At 42.5% G+C, this 19120-nt stretch overlaps 3 protein-coding genes and 1 pseudogene across 4 annotated transcripts in view; 2 read left to right on the top strand and 2 right to left on the bottom strand.

Annotated features, from left to right (window-relative positions):
- Positions 1-19120, bottom strand: part of LOC310869948 (hydroxyacylglutathione hydrolase, mitochondrial-like) — a 477037-nt gene that overhangs the window by 227173 nt on the left and 230744 nt on the right. The gene's annotated exons all lie outside the window — the stretch shown is intronic.
- LOC310869972 (histone H2A-like) lies at positions 4220-4603 on the top strand (the record flags this gene model as incomplete). The annotated part of the gene is made up of 1 exon (XM_083780968.1): positions 4220-4603. One exon carries the CDS (start codon positions 4220-4222, stop codon positions 4601-4603), a length of 384 nt encoding a protein of 127 aa, XP_083637094.1.
- LOC310869979 (histone H2B 1/2-like) lies at positions 5369-5746 on the bottom strand (the record flags this gene model as incomplete). Its single annotated transcript, XM_083780975.1, has 1 exon — positions 5369-5746. One exon carries the CDS (start codon positions 5744-5746, stop codon positions 5369-5371), a length of 378 nt encoding a protein of 125 aa, XP_083637101.1.
- The window catches only part of LOC310868650 (P2Y purinoceptor 13-like), a 4520-nt pseudogene continuing 2549 nt past the window's right edge, over positions 17150-19120 (top strand). Inside the window, exons 1-2 of the transcript in view lie at positions 17150-17158; positions 17463-17523. The product of the transcript in view is annotated as a P2Y purinoceptor 13-like (transcript). The remainder of the gene's footprint in view (positions 17159-17462; positions 17524-19120) is intronic.

The raw sequence follows: 19120 nt of genomic DNA, 5'->3' as shown, positions 1-19120 counted from the left end.
ATTTGCATACTTAAATGATTGACGTTCGGAGGATCCCCCTCATTCCCCTGGTAACGCTATGAACTGTGGGTAATTTATTTGCCAAAGTCAGCATCGATGCTGACTTTGGCAAAGGACACAAAAAGGGGCGGGACTCCCATCTGCACTCTGTCCCCGTTTCCAGACCTAAGCGGAAAACGGTTTTGCGCTGCGGACAGAATAAGTTGTCCGCAGCTTCTTTTCAGAGTTTTTAGAAAAGAAGCTCCACCTCCTGCCGCGGAGAAGAGCGTTTCCGGGGGGAAAAAACGGAAAAAGAAGCTGCGGACAGCCGAGGATGTGCGCAGCTCTTTTGATAGTGTGGCAGTACCCTGTCAGAGTCACAGACCTGCTAAGCCCCGCATATCTGCACTCTGTCCAATAGTCACAGACCTGTAAGCCCCGCCCATTTGCACTCTGTCCAATAGTCACAGACCTGTAAGCCCCGCCCATCTGCACTCTGTCGAATAGTCACAGACCTGTAAGCCCCGCCCATCTGCACTCTGTCCAATAGTCACAGACCTGTAAGCCCCGCCCATCTGCACTCTGTCCAATAGTCACAGTGGATGGGAATTAAGCTGCACCTCCGCGGACGATTGATGCGGAGGAGAGCGCTTCCGGGAATCTGGCCGTCGCACAAGTAGTCCGCGGAAGTGGAGCTTCTTTTCCATCCACCAGAGTGTCTAAAAACCCGGTTTTTGAAGCTGTGCGCAGCCAAAAATGTGCGCGGCTCTTTTGATAGTGTGGCAGCACCCTGTCACAAACCTGTAAGCCCCGCCCATCTGCACTATGTCTGCCACTCGCTCACTCCAGCATGGCGGTGTTATGGTGAATTTGATGACCTGCCGAAATATGTGACCACGTTGTGGACTTCACACAACTTACATGGAGGTCTTTAAATTCATGGTCTAAAGTAAATACCACTCGGTTAAACTCGGCTAATAAACAAACTGCAATAATTTACATTCGGACGCTGACATCATGTGATTGTCTACATGATGGGCACACATTTCACCAGGTCACCAATGTCACCGTAACCCCACCGTGCTGGAGTGAGTGAGGGAGTGGCCCGATATTTTGGTTATTGGAATTTGGCCTAAGGGTCCATTTGGTTTCATCTGTCACACTGTCAGAGAAACAAGACAGTGCACTTTTAATTTAATTTAATTTGTGTTTTAATATTTTATTTGAAAGTACCGGTATGTGTGCAAAGCCAGTCTAACAACATTGCTCTCTGGCTGCATACTAAGTAGATACTGCATGTTAAAACTATAATATTCATATTAGCCTGCACCTGTTGATATATTATAATATTCATAGTAGCCTACACCTGTTGATATATTAATATTCATATTAGCCTACACCTGTTGATATATTATAATATTCATAGTAGCCTACACCTGTTGATATATTAATATTCATATTAGCCTACACCTGTGAGATATTATCTCCTACATTAAGGACATCTTAGCCAGGTCCACTACTATTTAGGTGGATGAATAAAATGCAACATTTGGGAATGAGATCATATTAAATACTTTTCTCCATTATACAAACTAGTCATATGAATGCATTAACGACGTGCAAGTCAAGGGTTTCTATAAGCAGGTTGGTGACCTCTAGTGGTAGAGTAGTGACATCACATGTCATTTGTGAATCTGATAAATAAACTAGTAGGCTATAATTCAAGATCCTTTATTACAGGGTTCCCCAATTAATTTTCCTCAAGGGCCATATTTTGACTAGCGTACCAGGCTGGGGGCCGAGTCTGCACGCGCGAGGTCGAGGTCTTGCCCTGAAAATTCATTTTCAGGGCAAGACCCCATTTGAAAAGGATGCCCAGTTTGACATGCATAGGCTACTGACCCCCATTTAATGCCATTTATATCTGGGACCCTTTTTTCTTTTTCTTTTTTAATTCTTTCATGGGCCACAAGGGGGCGCTCTGTGGGCCGCAAATGGCCCGCGGGCCGCCTATTGGGGTACCCTGCTTTATTAGTATAAGGCACCATAACTGCATAAATTAGACAGGATGTCCACACACACACTGTGATGTTAGTTTAACTCTGAAAGTAGACATGGACATCTTTTACTGTGAAGTAGACATGGACTGTGAAGTCTAGCTGTGTTCCGTACTTAGACTGTAAACAATATAGGTTCCGTAGCTGCCAAGTGAATGCTCAAATAATTCATGCAGTATCCCTACATAACCTGCGAGAGATTACAGCTTAGATAGAAATGGTTGTATCATAGTTATAGTTTATATACACAAAGCTCATAGTAAATTCAGGGGTTTGTTTAGTGTATTCAGTATGCAGAATATAATTTCTGTTCAAATAACAGATTTTAGTAAGGGCATTTATTTGACCAATCTGGGAAATAAATCGTTACCAAGAAATGTCTTCACCAATGTGTTCTAAAAGGTGTCTAATAACATGTACTAAAAGTTTGAAATTCAACTCCTGGGGGAAATTGAGTAATATGTGACCATACCATTAACATCCTATATAAGTCAAAATTTCATCATTCTTTAAGTAGCATGTGACATATGAAACTATAGGGGGTTTTCATGATTCTGCATACATACCAAGCATTAATTTTGCACAAAAACACTCCTTGGGGCCCAGGCCGTGGCGTAACGGTCTGGGCACCTGACTGGTAATCCAGTCGCAGTGTGCCGCGGGTTCGACTCCCGAGCCCGACACGGCCTTTACTGCATGTCATCCCCCCATCTCCCTCCCGTTTCCTGTCAGCCTACTGTCTGTCCCTTCAAAAAATCAATAAAAGGCGTAAGCTGCAAAAAAAAAAAGAAAAAAAAGAACACTCCTTGGGCTAAATTAGGCCATATCCACCAAATGTGCTGACCTCATCACGTTTGTGATGATGGCTATGTCCGTTTTCCTTGCAAAACTAATGCTTGGAATGGATTCGGAATCATGAAAACCCCCTAGTTTGACATGTCACAATTGTCACATGATGAAATTTGGGAAATGGTGTGCCTTAGGGCCGATTCATACTCCTATTTTAGAGCCGAATAAAAGTCGGTTCGGCTCTGTAGAGCCTACAATTTGACGTCATTTGAGGTTAGGGAAAGGGGGCGGCGGGTACCGTCCTAAAGTCTCTTCGGTGCTACTGAAAATTTCTGACGAACCGAAATCATTTCACTACAGTGCCGAAACAGCGGTAAAATAGGAGTATGAATCGGCCCTTATAGGCCTATTGGTTTTCTATGGTGTGGTATACAAAAAAATTCCATAACTTTTTTTTCAAGATGTTTTCAGCAGAGCAGGCCTCTCATTCTGTGGACCCCCAAAGGACCACTTCATCACTTTTCAACGTATCTTCATATAATAGGTCCTCACTAATAATCATGATAAAATGGCACAATTTTATTCTTCTCAGTCTGTGTATCATAGGAGGGCTTCTCATAGGAGGGCTGTGGGCAGTTTAGAACCCGTCTTCCAGTGACATCATCATTAGGCAGATTATTAGAAAGCCTGCAGTTTTTATTAGCTTGTATTCTCCATCAATGATGTCACTGGAGGACGGTTTCTGAACTGCCCACAGCCCTCCTATGAGACACAGATCATCATCATGATTATTAGTGAGGACCTATTATATGAAGATACGTTGAAAGTGGTGAAGTGGTCCTTTAATGACCAAATGAATAGAAATAAACACAAATAAAAAGTATGGCATGACATCACAGGTCTTGTCCTATGATGATCTAAAATGTGTATTGCACTTATTATTGCATACAATGTATGCAATATTATGTATTATTATGTACATTACAATACAATATACAATTATGCTTACTTACAAGAATAGGATAGTCAGATTAGGCAGTCAGTCAGCTGAAGCATCTTAATCTGATTTAGGTGTGGTATGTAAAGCAGTTGTACTGACTTGTAACTTAACTTTTAGCTCTGAGAGGCACAGTTTTCTGTGTTGTTGAAGATGTGTGGTCAGGAACTCCCTCTTTGGGAGGAGTCAGAGTTTAGAATGGGAAGAACCGATCACACCACTAGCAGTGATTGGTGGGAAACTCATACACACTCAGCCCGCGCTCTCATCCGTCTCTATGATTGGTGGGGCGCACAACCCCACACTATACTTTACTAAGCTGAACATATAAAAGATCTCGCACGGCTGTGTTTCATCACATTTCTTCGAGCTGTTACTCTACAATTAAATCTACAAAATGAGTGGTCGAGGGAAAACCGGAGGAAAGGTCAGGCAGAAGGCGAAGACCCGCTCATCCCGTGCCGGGCTCCAGTTCCCCGTGGGTCGTGTTCACAGGCTGCTGCGTAAAGGCAACTATGCCCAGAGAGTCGGTGCCGGCGCCCCGGTCTATCTGGCGGCTGTCCTCGAGTATCTGACCGCTGAGATCCTGGAGTTGGCTGGAAACGCTGCTCGCGACAACAAGAAGAGTCGTATCATCCCCCGTCACCTCCAGCTGGCCGTCCGCAACGACGAGGAGCTCAACAAACTGCTGGGTGGAGTGACCATCGCTCAGGGCGGTGTGCTGCCCAACATCCAGGCTGTTCTGCTGCCCAAGAAGACCGAGAAAGCCGCCAAGAAATAAATTACTTAACTCGACTGAACAAACCCCCACAAAGGCTCTTTTAAGAGCCACCCACCGTTTCTATATGAGAGTCATTTCCAATATTCTGAATGCGCACTTTTATCCAGTCTATCCACATGTCTGCAATCATAACAGCGGGTTAATGCTTAATTTCTTCAGTTGGAATGGAAAATTAGTTAAATGAACACACTGCTTCGTGGTAGTTAATGCATTATTTTACCTTTGTTTCCTTCCCGCTCTATTCTACATGAGGTCCTAAAAGTATCATGTCAATGCTCCAAATGCTGTTCGTGTAATGCTTTAAGAGCCACCCACTGTTTCCATATGAGTCATTTCCAATTTAACGTCCTAGTTACCCTACTATTGTTATATATTATGTAAATAAGTAATATTGAAATTAACCTACCAGTATATTGCTGAGCTGTCCATTTGAATAATAACATTTTTTTTAGATCATGCTAGCAGCCGTTATGATGCCCACATTGCCGCATGATAGACATTTAAATTAAGTCTATACATTATGCAATGATAACTTTGCTCCATTTGTCAAGTTACATATCTAGTGTTATTCAGATCAGCGTCAGGTGACTGACCTGGACTAAGTTAGTCCGACTAACTGGATTAGCAGACAGTCTGTAAAGGCCATTTGCGTTTAACCTACAGGCTCTGAAATGGCCATTTGCTTATAGTATTTGGATAAACCCTTTCTTGGACAATATGGGTGGTCCTTAAAAGGACCGTTGTGTTTAGAGCAGACAGAACAGTTTACTTGGAGCTGGTGTACTTGGTCACAGCCTTGGTGCCTTCAGACACGGCGTGCTTGGCCAGCTCACCGGGGAGCAGCAGGCGGACGGCGGTCTGAATCTCCCTGGATGAGATGGTGCGGCGCTTGTTGTAGTTAGCCAGTTTGGAGGCTTCACCGGCGATGCGCTCAAAGATGTCATTGACGAAGGAGTTCATGATGCCCATGGCCTTGGAAGAGACACCGGTGTCGGGGTGAACCTGCTTCAGGACCTTGTATATGTAGATGGCGTAGCTCTCCTTCCTGCCCTTTCTGCGCTTCTTGCCGCCCTTCGTGGCGGTCTTGGTGACGGCTCCCTTCTTGGAGCCCTTCTTGGGCGCTGGCTTTGCTACTTCAGGCATGTTTCTGTCTCAGTGGAAAGAAGAGAAGAAGTGATCTGTGGTCGGCGTTGCACCAGTATTTATAGCACGCCTATGCAAATGAAGTGTGCGACTCCCACTATATGATTGGCTGATCTGATCCTGCCACAAAGAGGGTCGTGTCCTGTCTTTGTTCCTGCATACTGTTTTCCCCACTCGTGCAACATGAACGAGGGGTTAATATACATTTAGAGTAAATTAAGAATGTACAGATATTTTGGGTATTAGGCTATTATGTTTTTCCACATTTCCCCCTGATCTATCTAGATGTTCATTAAGACAGTGGCAATATTAAAATAAAACTCATTATGATATAATATATCATAATGAGTTAATTAATTGTTATTAATTGATAATAATTCTGCTCTTCTGTGCTTAAGTTATAAAGCCAAAATAGAGAGCTGGCAGTGGCAGGCTCACACAGGCTTGTGTGAGTGTGTGCGTACGTGCATGAGTGTGAGCGTGTGCGTGTGTGTGTGTGTGTGTGTGTGTGTGCTCTTCCCATTCCTAGTCTGTTTATTCAAAACAGTTTGTGGCTCCAACTATTACACTCAGTCAGAGGTCTGTGTGTATTATTAAGCACTTCATATCTTGATATGTGGGAAGTTGAACTGAGTTGGCTCTGAACATCAACAGATAATTCCCAGTAGGTTACTTATTATGCCGATCTTATCAGGCCGATCGGACCTACTGCATGTAGTCTGGAGCCTACTGGCTGCGATTGGCGTTGATAACATGTTAACCAATCTTATCTCTGTAGGCTGCTTGTTCTGCTCTGATTTCCCTGTACAAAAACTGCCTAAATAGCCCATGTTATGTATGATAAGTGAACTCTCAGTTCACACAGGTGTGATTTATTTCTTCCTAAATGTTTTCCAATCTAAATAAATAGACCCGATTGGACAGGATACAAAAGTATGGTACAAGCTTAACAATAGTTTTACTACTATTTACCGGTATTTGCGTATCAACATTGTTAAAAGCAGTGTTTGAGATTGTACTTAAAATGGGGAGAAGTGGTTATTTGTAAAATGGAAAGGGACAGCGGTCCTTTACAGGGGCTGCTTGCTCAACTTGAACCTATAATCAATGACCAACTCGCCCCAAACCGCGAAGAACGGTCACCACCAAAGCCCCGCAACAAAGACATGTCAGCAGTGCTTTTAAACAGAGGGAGATTTTTTACCTGTACTATTAAACAGAGAGAGAGAGATATAGAGATTTTTTACCTGTACTTTTGGTGGCTAGACAGAGAGGTGGAGGTAAAGTGTGTAGCTAGCTAGTGAGAGTGGAGGCCAGGGGCCCAAGTGGGGTCATCAGTTGAGAGTAACATAGCTCTAAATGAAACGCATTAGAGCTATGGACCATATACTATTATATAGTTAGACAAACTAGACAAATAATTTAATAAATAGTTGCTGCATGCCATGTATTTAAAAGATAAGTCTGAATAAACTCTTTAAAGAAGTTGTGGGCGGCTCTTAAAAGAGCCTTTGGGTTGTTGGTAGATCAAGTCAGCATCATTAACCTCCGAATCCGTACAGAGTGCGTCCCTGTCTCTTCAGAGCATAGACAACATCCATGGCGGTCACGGTCTTTCTCTTGGCGTGCTCGGTGTAAGTGACGGCGTCACGGATCACGTTCTCCAGGAACACCTTGAGGACACCGCGGGTCTCCTCGTAGATCAGACCGGAGATACGCTTCACGCCGCCACGGCGAGCCAGACGGCGGATAGCGGGCTTGGTGATTCCCTGGATGTTATCACGAAGCACTTTGCGATGACGCTTGGCGCCTCCTTTTCCAAGACCTTTTCCTCCTTTTCGCTTTTTATATATACTTTATTGAAAATTATTCAGGGTTTACAGTTTATGCAAAATTACAAATACACATAAGTTACAAAAATATAAAAATATATAAATCAATGCATTTCAATACAAAAGTTTTTTTTTTTTTTTTTTTTTCTTTCTTTTTTACAATGTTAGTAGGTGCCATGGTGTCAGTTTCTTTTTTCGTGTGTCAAGAGTTCTTTGTCTTTTTAGTTCAGTTTGGATTTGTTTGAAGACCACCTCTCCCGAGATGGTCTCCTGGTGAATTACCATGGCACACCTGGTTTTCCACAGTTTGTTTACAACAGTGCAAATTACATACCAGTAAAAATCTTGTTCCACAGCAGACATTCTTTCCTCGAACACCCCATACATGGCAGCATTATAGTTGATCTTAAGTTTAAAACCAATTTGTGGCATTTTCCCCCATACAAAGCTAGACCTTTGGCAGTCCACTAGCAGGTGTTCAACTGTCTCGTCTGCACCACAATTTAAAATTGGGCATTTAATGGTTCTAACGAAGCAGCTCCATTTTACAACTGCTCGTACAGCTAGTCTTCTCACGGAGACCAGCCACATGACGTCTCTGTTCTTTTCAGAGATATTTTTACTACTAGAATTTTTAATACACACCCGCTTTTGATTTTCATCCAGATATTTGTAGGGAAAAATGCCACCATATAAGTCATCACATATCTTACCATATATACATTTACTAGTCATAGCAGTCCAGTCAATATTTAAATGTGCAGAGTTTGACATCAAATCACCATACATGACTTTAAAATACGGAAAGGAGCTTCTTGCCCGACCCTTCTTTTTGGTCCAGCTCAGAGCCTCCCCTATCCACATAGCCCTCCTTTTAAAGCCAGCTGCTACATTTTTACAAAAAGAAATTTTCAGTTTAAGTCCTAAGTCCACAGCCCCAAGGCCTCCATTATTTCTACTCTTATATAATAAGTTTCTCTTTGTAACTTCCCTAGTGGTTCCCCATAAGAAATTGACTAGTGTTTTATTTATGTATTTCAGTGTCTGGTCCTTGGGAGGGAAAATAGTCGCCAAAAATAGCAGTCTTGCCAAGACATATGTCTTAATAATTATAATCTTTGTTCTATAACAGCAAGATTTGTTTTCCCATTTTTCTAAGTCCTCCTTTATTTCTTTATTTTTATTATCCCAGTTCTGTTCATAACTGCCATTATTACTAAACTTTACCCCGAGGACTGTCATTGTTTCCGTGTCCTTTATATTTAGATTTGGCTTTGCCTCACCCCTCCCGAACCAGACACCTTCAGTTTTATCATGGTTTAACCTGGAACCCGAGATCTCTTCGTAAAGTGCCAAGTGCTCATGTACAAAGTCTAATTCATTCTTGTTTTTAATTATGATGGTGATATCGTCAGCATAGGCCAAAACAACGACCCTCTCTCCACCACTAGTTTTTATACCTGTGAGTCTTTTATCATTCTTGATCTTGTTTAATAACGGATTAATAGCTAAAATATAAAGTGCAGCGGACAGGGGGCACCCTTGTTTTACACCCCTCTTAATTTCAAATGTCTCTGTTAGAACACCATTTACATTAACTTGCACTGTGGACTTGGCGTACAACAATTTGATCAAATTAATAAAATCATGATGAAAACCGTATACCTTTAAGACCTCCCACAAATACTCTCTGGATATAAAATCAAAAGCCTTTTTTTGATCTAAGCTTATAATAAAGAAACCCTCATTTGTATACCCACTTGTTATATCCCTTAAAATACCTAAGTTATCCCACATCAACCTTCCCTTAATAGCACATGTCTGTTCTTTTTCAACAAGTTTTTCCAAGTCTGTATTTAATCGATTAACTATTATTTTTGCAAGTATTTTATAGTCAACATTCATTAACGTAACATGTCTCCAATTATCTAAGTTATATGAAGACCCTTTTTTATATATAAGCGATATAACACCATGGTAGAAGGATGAATGCATTTTGCCTTCCTTGATCCCATCATTATATACAGAGGTTAGCATATGTACTAATTCGTTTGTGCAGGAGAGATATAACTCATTAGGCAGGCCATCGGGGCCTGGGGATTTACCCTTACTCAACTGGACAATTGCGTCCCTCACCTCCTGATTGGTGATTTCCCCACCCGTAGAGTTACGGCCAACCTCCCTCAAATCAACGGAATCAAGGAAAGCATGCAATTTATATTCATCAATCGTAGTTTTTTGGTACATTTTTTCACAAAGCTTCCTAACAGTTTCTCTTTTCATCTTCTCATCTTCTACCATATCACCATTTTCATTTAGAATCGCACTGACATGTTTACTTTGGAGTTTCTTTTTATGCATATTAATAAGCCAAAGTGCATTGCTGGACGCATTTGTGTCACCCATGCCTGCCTGTAGGCGGAGGCCCTGGGAGACATCATTTAATTTGGCCAATTCAGATTCCATTTCAGTTAGTTTATCATTATCCTCATCCGTTCTATTTGCCTTAGTTTTTAGATTTATATAATCAGCCATTAATATACTGTATATTTCGTTTAGCTCTTGATTCAATCTTTTACATTTGTATTTAAAGTAGTATCTTAGTCTATCTTTAGTGATTTCCCATAAATCAACATATGAGTTAGTCAAGACATTTAAGCTTTTGGCAATAACCACTTCTTTTTTTAACTCTGTAAGCACATCATTATTATTTAAACAGTTCACATTTAATTTCCAAAACCCCTTCTTTTCTGTCTTGCCAAACCTCAAGAGAACTACTACTGCTAAGTGATCTGAATTGACCAAGACACGTGTCTTATAGTATATAGGGATAATATCATCATTTACATATATACGGTCTATCCTCGTCTTGACATTAGTGTCAAAGCGAGTATAGCCGACCTCAGTTGGATGCAACATCCTAAAAACGTCACTCACTCCACAAGATTCGCTCATTGCTTTAAGAGCAATACCTTCCCTATTGCGAGCCCGGGCATTCAAGTGTTGAGCCGAAATCCTGTCGTTATCATCGGTGTATGCATTAAAATCTCCACATAGTATGGTAAAAAAACCAACTGTTAATAACTCATATAATTTCTTAAACATTCGTACTTTCGTTGCTGCATCCGGAGGAGTATACACATTTATAATTCTCATTTTTAAGTTTTGATAAAAACAATCTACTAATAAGATTCTCCCTGGAATAATTTCTCTTGCTCTTATAATTTCAGCTTTACTCTTAAAAAATATGCCTATACCATCAGCCTTATCTGTGCCAATAGATATAATTGAAGTGCCCTTTTCCCACTTTAACGTCACGTCTGCAATGTCCTCCTGAGCAGTTAGCCGCAGCTCTTGTGCGCATATAATATCATATGTAGTGTTGTGTAATATGCCCATTTTCATCCTTCTATTTTCCATCGACTTGATACCTCTCACGTTACAAGTGACGATAGAGAGTGTAGACATTATAATATTAAGTTAAGTAAAGGCATTCATTTCCTTTTGTATCTTTTGTCAAGTTCATTCGCCAGAGGCGACGTGAGTCGCTTCTGTTTGGCACTCACTTGTTGTGAAGCTCTCGGTGTTTCTTCCTCTGTAGCAGCGAGGGTGAGCTCCCCTCCACTAAACGCCATCTCGCTGCTTCTTGAGTTGCCACTACTCAGCTCGTCGCTTGCCGAGTCATACTCGGACTCATCGCCTCGCTCCTCCTGCTGTTGCTCACCGGTCCCCCCCTCATCCCCCACGCCTGAGGAATCAGACCAGGCCGGAAGCAGCTCGTTGACAGCCCTCTCTAGTTGTCTGACAGCCTCCTCCGTCTCCTCCGCTGCTGCGATCTCTGGAAGACAGGGAGCAGTAGCCTCTCTGGCTCTTTCTGCCACCGCTCTCATGTTGGCTGCGGCGAAACTGCCGTTCCCACGTCCTCTTCCTCTTCCTCTCATAGGCTCAGCTTGTTGTTGGAATGCACACGCTGCCATCTCACCAGTCACCTGCCGCTGGATCGCCGTTATCTCCTCCTCCGCACAGACCGGACCTGCCTCCTCCCCCGGTACCTCGTCTCCCGGGATCACCAGTAGTGCAGGCTCGGTGCGGCTCTGCCCACTGTCAGCCGACAGTGGGGTGCTGGCGTCAGCCGGTGGCGGCGGTCTGGTGCGCCTCAGTAGACCGATGACTCGGTTCTGCTGCTCCTCGGCTCGCTCTTTCCTCTCTGCTCGTGCCTTGTTGCTGTAGGACTGAGGGCACTGGAAGAAAGAGTGCCCCCTCTCTCCACACAGACTGCATTCAGCGTCATTGGAACATTCTTTGGCTTTGTGGCCCAAAATCCCACATCTCCAGCACTTCACCTGCGTGCATTCTCGGACCTGGTGCTCCGTGCTGTTGCACACAAAACACCGCGTCTGCTGCCCAGGGTAATAAATCCGCCCGTTGTATGGGCCCAGGGAAATAGAGCTTGGCAGTGACAAACGTTGATTTTTTTCGTCACGTTTGAGTTCAACCTTGTACTTCCGTACACCATACCAGATCCCGAACTCGTCGACTGGCTTGTATGGCTGCTCTTTGATGTAACAGTACCGTTTTAGGTACAGATCCACATCATGGTCTGAGACCCGGCCGGTCCAGAACTTCACCACAACGTTCACTGTCCCTATATTGACTGAGGATTCAATGGACCAGCCTTTCCATGCATCCCGCAGTTTGTCAGTCTCATACTGCTCCAGGAAGCGACGGAGTGTCGACTCCTGGTAGAAACATAGCTCAAACTCCCGTCGGTTTGGCAAAGCAATAAATGAATAGATGTCCTTGGCACAGACTAAGTTCGATTTGAACAAAAGTTCTTTGCCGACAAACTCCCTTGTCGGGAGCTCCGCCTCACCAGTGAACTTAAGCCTTGCCCAGTTATTAACGAACTGGGAGGCAAAAGACGCCATAGCTAGGGCATAGCTAGGGCTCGCTTTTTGCGCGAGCAGCGCGACCAAACATTTTCCTACCTTGCCTTAACCTGACATTTTCAGTAGTAAAGTAGTAAATAGTAAGTAGTAAAGTAGTAAATAGAAGTAGTAAAGTAGTAAATAATTAAAGACAGAAAATTCCTCCTTTTCCTCGGCCTGACATTTTTGAGTTGAGCTGTAGTTGGAGTTAGAAAACTGAGTGATTTGAAAGCTCTGAGACTTGCTCTTTTATGTGTGTCCGGAGGAGGTAAGGGAGGAGGTTACTAACCCCGCCCCCACCTCTCGCTCTCACACACACACACGCACACACACACACACACACACACACACACACACACACACACACACACACACACACACACACACACACACACACACACACACACACACACACACACACACACACACACACACACACTCTCTCTCTCTCTCTCTCTCTCTCTCTCTCTCTCTCTCTCTCTCTCTCTATATATATATATATATATACATATATATTCTATCTATATCATATTATAATACATATTAATATGTATGTGTCGACGACCTTACAGGCGTATGCAAAGACTAAACTATGTCATTTCGATAGCATGTGTAATGTACTATGTAGACACAGCACTCTATAGTGTATCGTTACTCATAGGTTCATTGATTGTACAGATATTATACTGTTAGACAGATGTTATGTTCTCATCCTTGATGACTATTTCTATGCATTTGATACCATGTGAGTATATCTCACAAATTAATGTAGAGATGGACAGGTTACTGTTTTTCTCTTTATTTGTATTATTAATATTACATTTGTAACGGTACTACTACATTTAAATGCTTAACATTCACTATAACAAAATACACACATAAATGGATGCACCTGGGACGTATCCTCAGTGATGAATCCCAAGGTCATCTGGGTTTCGAGTCTCCCAACATCATACCCCTCACTCAGGTGATCCAGCCGGGGTGATCAAGTCCCAACTTACGTCCCAGTAGCTACCCTCGATAAGTCCCATTAGGGAAAAACCGCCCGGGCCACACAATCCGTTCCTCCTGAACTACTCTGCCAGGGCTGGGAGGTACCATTCTGGCGCATGGAAGGACTAGGGCTAGGCTCTGTGGGTTGACTCCTGTCCGGGCCCCTCCTACGTCTCACCAGGTCCACTCCTGCTCTCACTTTTTTATATTATACTTTATTGAAAATTACAATTTATGCAAAGTTACATAAATACACATAAGTTACAATACAAACATATATCAAGGCATTTCAAAGCTTTTTTTTTTTTTACAAGGTCAATAGGTGCCATGGTGCCAGTTTCTTTTTTTTTTTTAGTCAAGGGTTCTCTGTCTTTTCAGTTCAGTTTGTATTTGCTTAAATACCACCTCTCCGGAGATGACCTCCTGGTGAATCACCATGGCACTTCTGGTGTTCCATAATTTGTTAATAACAGTGCAAATAATAGACCAATAAAATTCATTCTCCATGGCCGACATTATTTCAATAAAAACTCCATACATACATGCATTATAAGTGGCATTACCGCCCTTACTGCTAGTCTCCTCACAGAGACTAGCCACATCACATCCCTCTTTTTTTCAGAGATGTTTTTACAACTCAATTTTTTTATACATACCCGCTTCTGATTATCATCAAGGTTTTTGTAGGGGAAAATGCCACCGTACAGGTCATCACATATTTTAGCATAAATGCATTTACTTGACATAGCAGTCCAGTCAATATTTAGATGAGCAGAAATAGACACCAAATCAAACTTTAAAATAAGGAAAAGAGCTTCTTGCCAGGCCCTTCTTTTTGGTCCAGCTCAGTGCCTCCCCTATCCACATAGCCCTCCTTTTAAAGCCAGCTGCTACATTTTTACAAAACGAGATTTTCAGTTTCAGTCCTATAAAGTCCACAGCCCCAAGGCCTCCATTATTTCTACTCTTATATAATACGTTTCTCTTTGTAACTTCCCTAGTGGTTCCCCATATGAAATTGACCAGTGTTTTATTTATGTATTTCAGTGTCTGGTCCTTGGGAGGAAATATAGTCGCCAAAAATAGCAGTTTTGCCAAGACATATGTCTTAATAATCATAATCTTTGTTCTATAACAGCAAGATTTGTGTGGGTGTAGCCCAGGGGTATTCAACTGGCGGACCGCGGTCCGCGACCGGACCGCGGACCACCTCTTTGCGGACCACCCAAAAAAAAAAAAAAAAAAAAAAAAAACCTTTTTTTTTTTAGTTAATAATATAAATAACATCAGATGGTACATTTCTCATGTGAAATTGCTGCAAAGGCCCCCAAAATGTCCCCCAAGGGCCCCCAAAATTCTGGCGCGCGCTACGCGCGCACAGTGTGGCCTGCCAGGGCGTATAACTCCCGGATTTGGAGTTCCACTCCGGGCCTGCACTCTGCACCCCATTATTAGTTGGGTGGAAGGGGATCTGATTTGTATAAGCTTGGCTTGACCATACTAAACGGGCATAGAGCCCCGCTCTCCGATGGACGCCGCGCATGGGACCGGACCTCTGTCTTATTCAAAAGAATATTTGTGGACCTTCATCATTTCTAGTTGAGGACCCCTGGTGTAGCCTATATACAAGTGGATGTAGCCAACACCACCCCCCCCCCCCCCTCTCTCTCTCTCTCACACACACACACACACACACACACACACACACACACACACACACACACACACACACACACACACACACACACACACACACACACACGTGTGAAGCGTTTCAATTACGTGACTATCACTGTCATACTTGGCAGCGATGTTTACTTTATTTACTTAACTACCTTTTACTGGAAATTAGCTTCTGTGTGTGGAATGTAAACACAGACACTGAACACTGACTGAGCAGGATTGACAGGTCAGCATGTTGCCTTGTGCCTCATAGCAGAAGGTGATGGGGATTCTTACAGTGGTATAGCCAGTGTTGAAGTGCTACTTTTAAAAGTGGGAGGACGACCCATTAGACACGTCTGTGCACTCATGCACGTGCATTTGCGTGCACGTGCGCAACATGTACAGACACACTATAAAACATGCAGACGTGTATAGTTTATTTAGAAGTGTCGTATTTAATCGTATTGATTAAAAGTCAAAAAACATATTTTTGACAAATATGCTCTCTGGAAAGCTTTTAACCCATTTAGGCCTGAGGCCAATTCTACAAATGCTTTCAAAATCCTAAACAAATAAATACATGTAACATACATGAATGAATGAATCAATGAACGAACGAACGAACGAACGAACGAACGAACGAATTAATGAATTAATGAATTAATGAATTAATGAATTAATGAATTAATGAATTAATGAATTAATGAATTAATGAATTAATGAATTAATTCAATTGAATATAATTGCTGTCCGGCAGAAACCTTGTTATGTCCATATTCTATTGTTTGTGTTTTTTGTAAATGTAGCCCTATATTTGGCCATACTACAGCGCTGTACAAAACATAGACTAATTGCCAATAATGTAAATTGTAATTATGTAGTTCTAGTGAAGAAAGGTATGTACTTACACACACACACACGCGCACACGCGCACACACACACACACACACACACACACACACACACACACACACACACACACACACACACACACACACACACACACACACACACACACACACACCGCAAAGGGGCTGATGAGGCACAACACAGAGAGACTTCCTGTAACACTGACTGAGCAGGATTGACAGCATCAAAATGCCTAAATTGCAATTACGTACAGTATAGTTATACGATGCCAGACATCTCAGGCAAATTAAAAGTATATGCGTTTGCATGCTTGTGTGCACGCACACCCACACTGCACACATGCATGCACACACGCTCACATATGGGTGAGTAAAGAGGCTGTTACTTCCTTTTGGAGGTGGTTGAGTATATAAGACGGCTGCATGCTGTGTGAGAGTTTGGATGAATTAGGCCATCAGCAGAGCTTTGCTGCTTTTCCTCTTCTGTCTGTGAGGCTGGGACTGAGGCTGGGACTTTGAATGAAAACACAGGTAAGGATGATCCGGACACTTTTTTGGTGACCGTCCCTCAAAATGGCACTATAGGCGGACCGCCTACTATACGCCTATAGGTCACGTACCGGCTCTGGTTAAGAAAAAGATGTGGCAGAAAAAGTGTTGTTGTGAGCTCAGAGATTAGATAGAGCAGGTCCCATGTGGGCTCCTCCACAGCGAGGGGAAACATTATGCAGACTTGACTTAATTCTCCTAAATGGTAAATGGTGCATTTATATAGCACATTTATATAGGCGCTTTAGAAAGATTGTGCATTACAATCACCCATTCACACTAGGGATGTTAACAATACATCATTAATCGATTAATCAATTAATTTAAAAGTGGGCTGTTTTCTGTGAATGAAATGCTGTCTGGGGTTCAGTGTCTTGTTCAAGGACACTTTGGACAGTAAACCTGGAGGTGCCTGGGATCGAAATGGGAACCTTCCAGTTCCCATGACGAGAGAGAGAGACTGGTGTCCAATTTACAATTTAGGCATTTAGCAGACGCTCTTGATCCAGAGCGACTTACATTAAGCAAAAAACTAAAGCATGGCATACATATAAAAGTATAGTTATCATGACTCATGTATAAACTAAGAACGTAACAGCCGAGTATCTATGTAAACTATACATACTATACTATATTATATATTATACAATATACATGTAATAATAATAATAATAATGGATTTTATTTATAACGCACTATATATTCGCAAGAATCTCAAAGTGCTACAGAGTGAATAAAAGCAAAAGAAACAACATACCATTAAAAACATCTAAAAGAACAGTAACATTAAAACTTAAGGGCAAGGCTATAAAAATGCTTTGGTAAAAAGGAAAGTTTTGAGTCCTCTCTTAAAAGTGTCTACCGACTGTGGGGCTCTCAGGTGGGCGGGGAGAGCGTTCCACAGTTCGGGGGCGACCGAGCAGAAAGCCCGGTCACCCATGGTGCGTAGGTTGGTCTTTGTGGGTTTGAGGAGGTTGGTGTTTGAATTGTGTCATTGTGACTACATAAAATGCAATTCTAGTGCTGTCTACGTAGCAAGCTATAAGTCTGTCTAAAATACTATCTAAGTCTACATAAAGTGCTATCTAAGGGGGGCAACATTTTGTTGGGTATGACAGCCCCAAAGTGTTTGCTTTGTTGGCACACCAGTATGGGTAACTTTTGTGAACAACTAAATCCTCTCAAATCTCTGATTGACATACATAGCAAGTGTTCCGCTGTCTAATGTAATGCAAGAGAACCAAACGTAAGCACTTATATTGTCAATACAGCTGCTGCCTTCCCTGTCAACAAATTCAATCCTGTATTACAGGATTTAATTTGTTGACAGGGAAGGCAGCAGCTGTATTTTGTTGCGTGGTGTAATCAACTTTTGATTTAGAACTCTAGTGACTTCCATTATTCCTGTGATTTCATCTTTTGGACGCTGCCATGATTCATACTGTATGGAGAAACTTCCATAACTTCAAACTTCCATAACTTCACATTAAATCTGTACTACTTTTAAGTCAGTTTGGCTTGACTAGTAGCAAGTATATGCTGTGTTTTGATGACTTCATGCCGTTCACACCGTGGCCATGGCTGTAGCCTACAATTTACACCCCCTACTACGCTCTTATTATTATTTTTTTGCAGATCCGCACTGATCTCATGAATGGCCCATATGAAGTCCTCAAGACGGAAATCCGTCCTGGGGAGGGAAAACGTTAAGCCCTGTAAACTATACAACATATCTCGTAGCAAAATATGAGTGCACCATTCCTGATGAAGCCGGTCGATTTGACATAATTATGGCTCAAGTGCGTACCGCCAAAACTGTGGGAAAGTATAGTGTACAAAACTTTAGGGTTAAGGGCAGTCCATACTCTCTCCGACCACCGAACTTTTCGTCGGAAAGATCAGACTTTAATTTCTTCTCCGAAGTAGAGTTCGGAGAGTCACATCATATGGGAGTGCAGCTTTCAGAACAAAAATTCGGAGGAATGCGTTTCAGAACGTGACGTCATGTTGTAGTTGTACCGGAGCTTTCCGACGAAAGGTTTGATGGTCGTAGATGGTATGGACTGCCCTTTACTCTATAAAAAGTGAAAAAAATCACACCTGTGTGAAGTGAATGGTGCAACTCCGTGTGGGGTCCCGATGGGGTCGCCGGTCGCCAGCGAGCCGCCCCGCGTCCAAAATGGATGCACACACACTGTTTGTGTGTGTGTGGGTAAAGCCCAAACCACACTAAAGGGTCGGGTCGGGACAAAACGTTTTTTAAGGTCAACCACACCAATGCAACTCATTGAGTTGCAATGAGTGGTTTGGGCTTTAGGCTGCACAACAGTGACACTTGGTTGTGAAAACCAACCAAACGCTATTTCATGCTCAGACAGACCCAGCCAGGAACCCAGGGACACAGCCAGGGACAAACATAACTGTCTATAGGAGTGGTTGCATCACTCAAAAAAATTAAGTGTGACGATTACTATAGCCTGGGAAACCACACTAACTAAATGCAGGCAAACCGGTGTGACTGAGGACAGTGAGGAGCAG

This window comes from Protomyctophum parallelum (assembly GCF_964188405.1).
Source record: "Protomyctophum parallelum genome assembly, chromosome: 13".
Taxonomy (NCBI): domain Eukaryota; kingdom Metazoa; phylum Chordata; class Actinopteri; order Myctophiformes; family Myctophidae; genus Protomyctophum; species Protomyctophum parallelum.
This window is presented reverse-complemented; position numbering and strand designations above follow the sequence as displayed.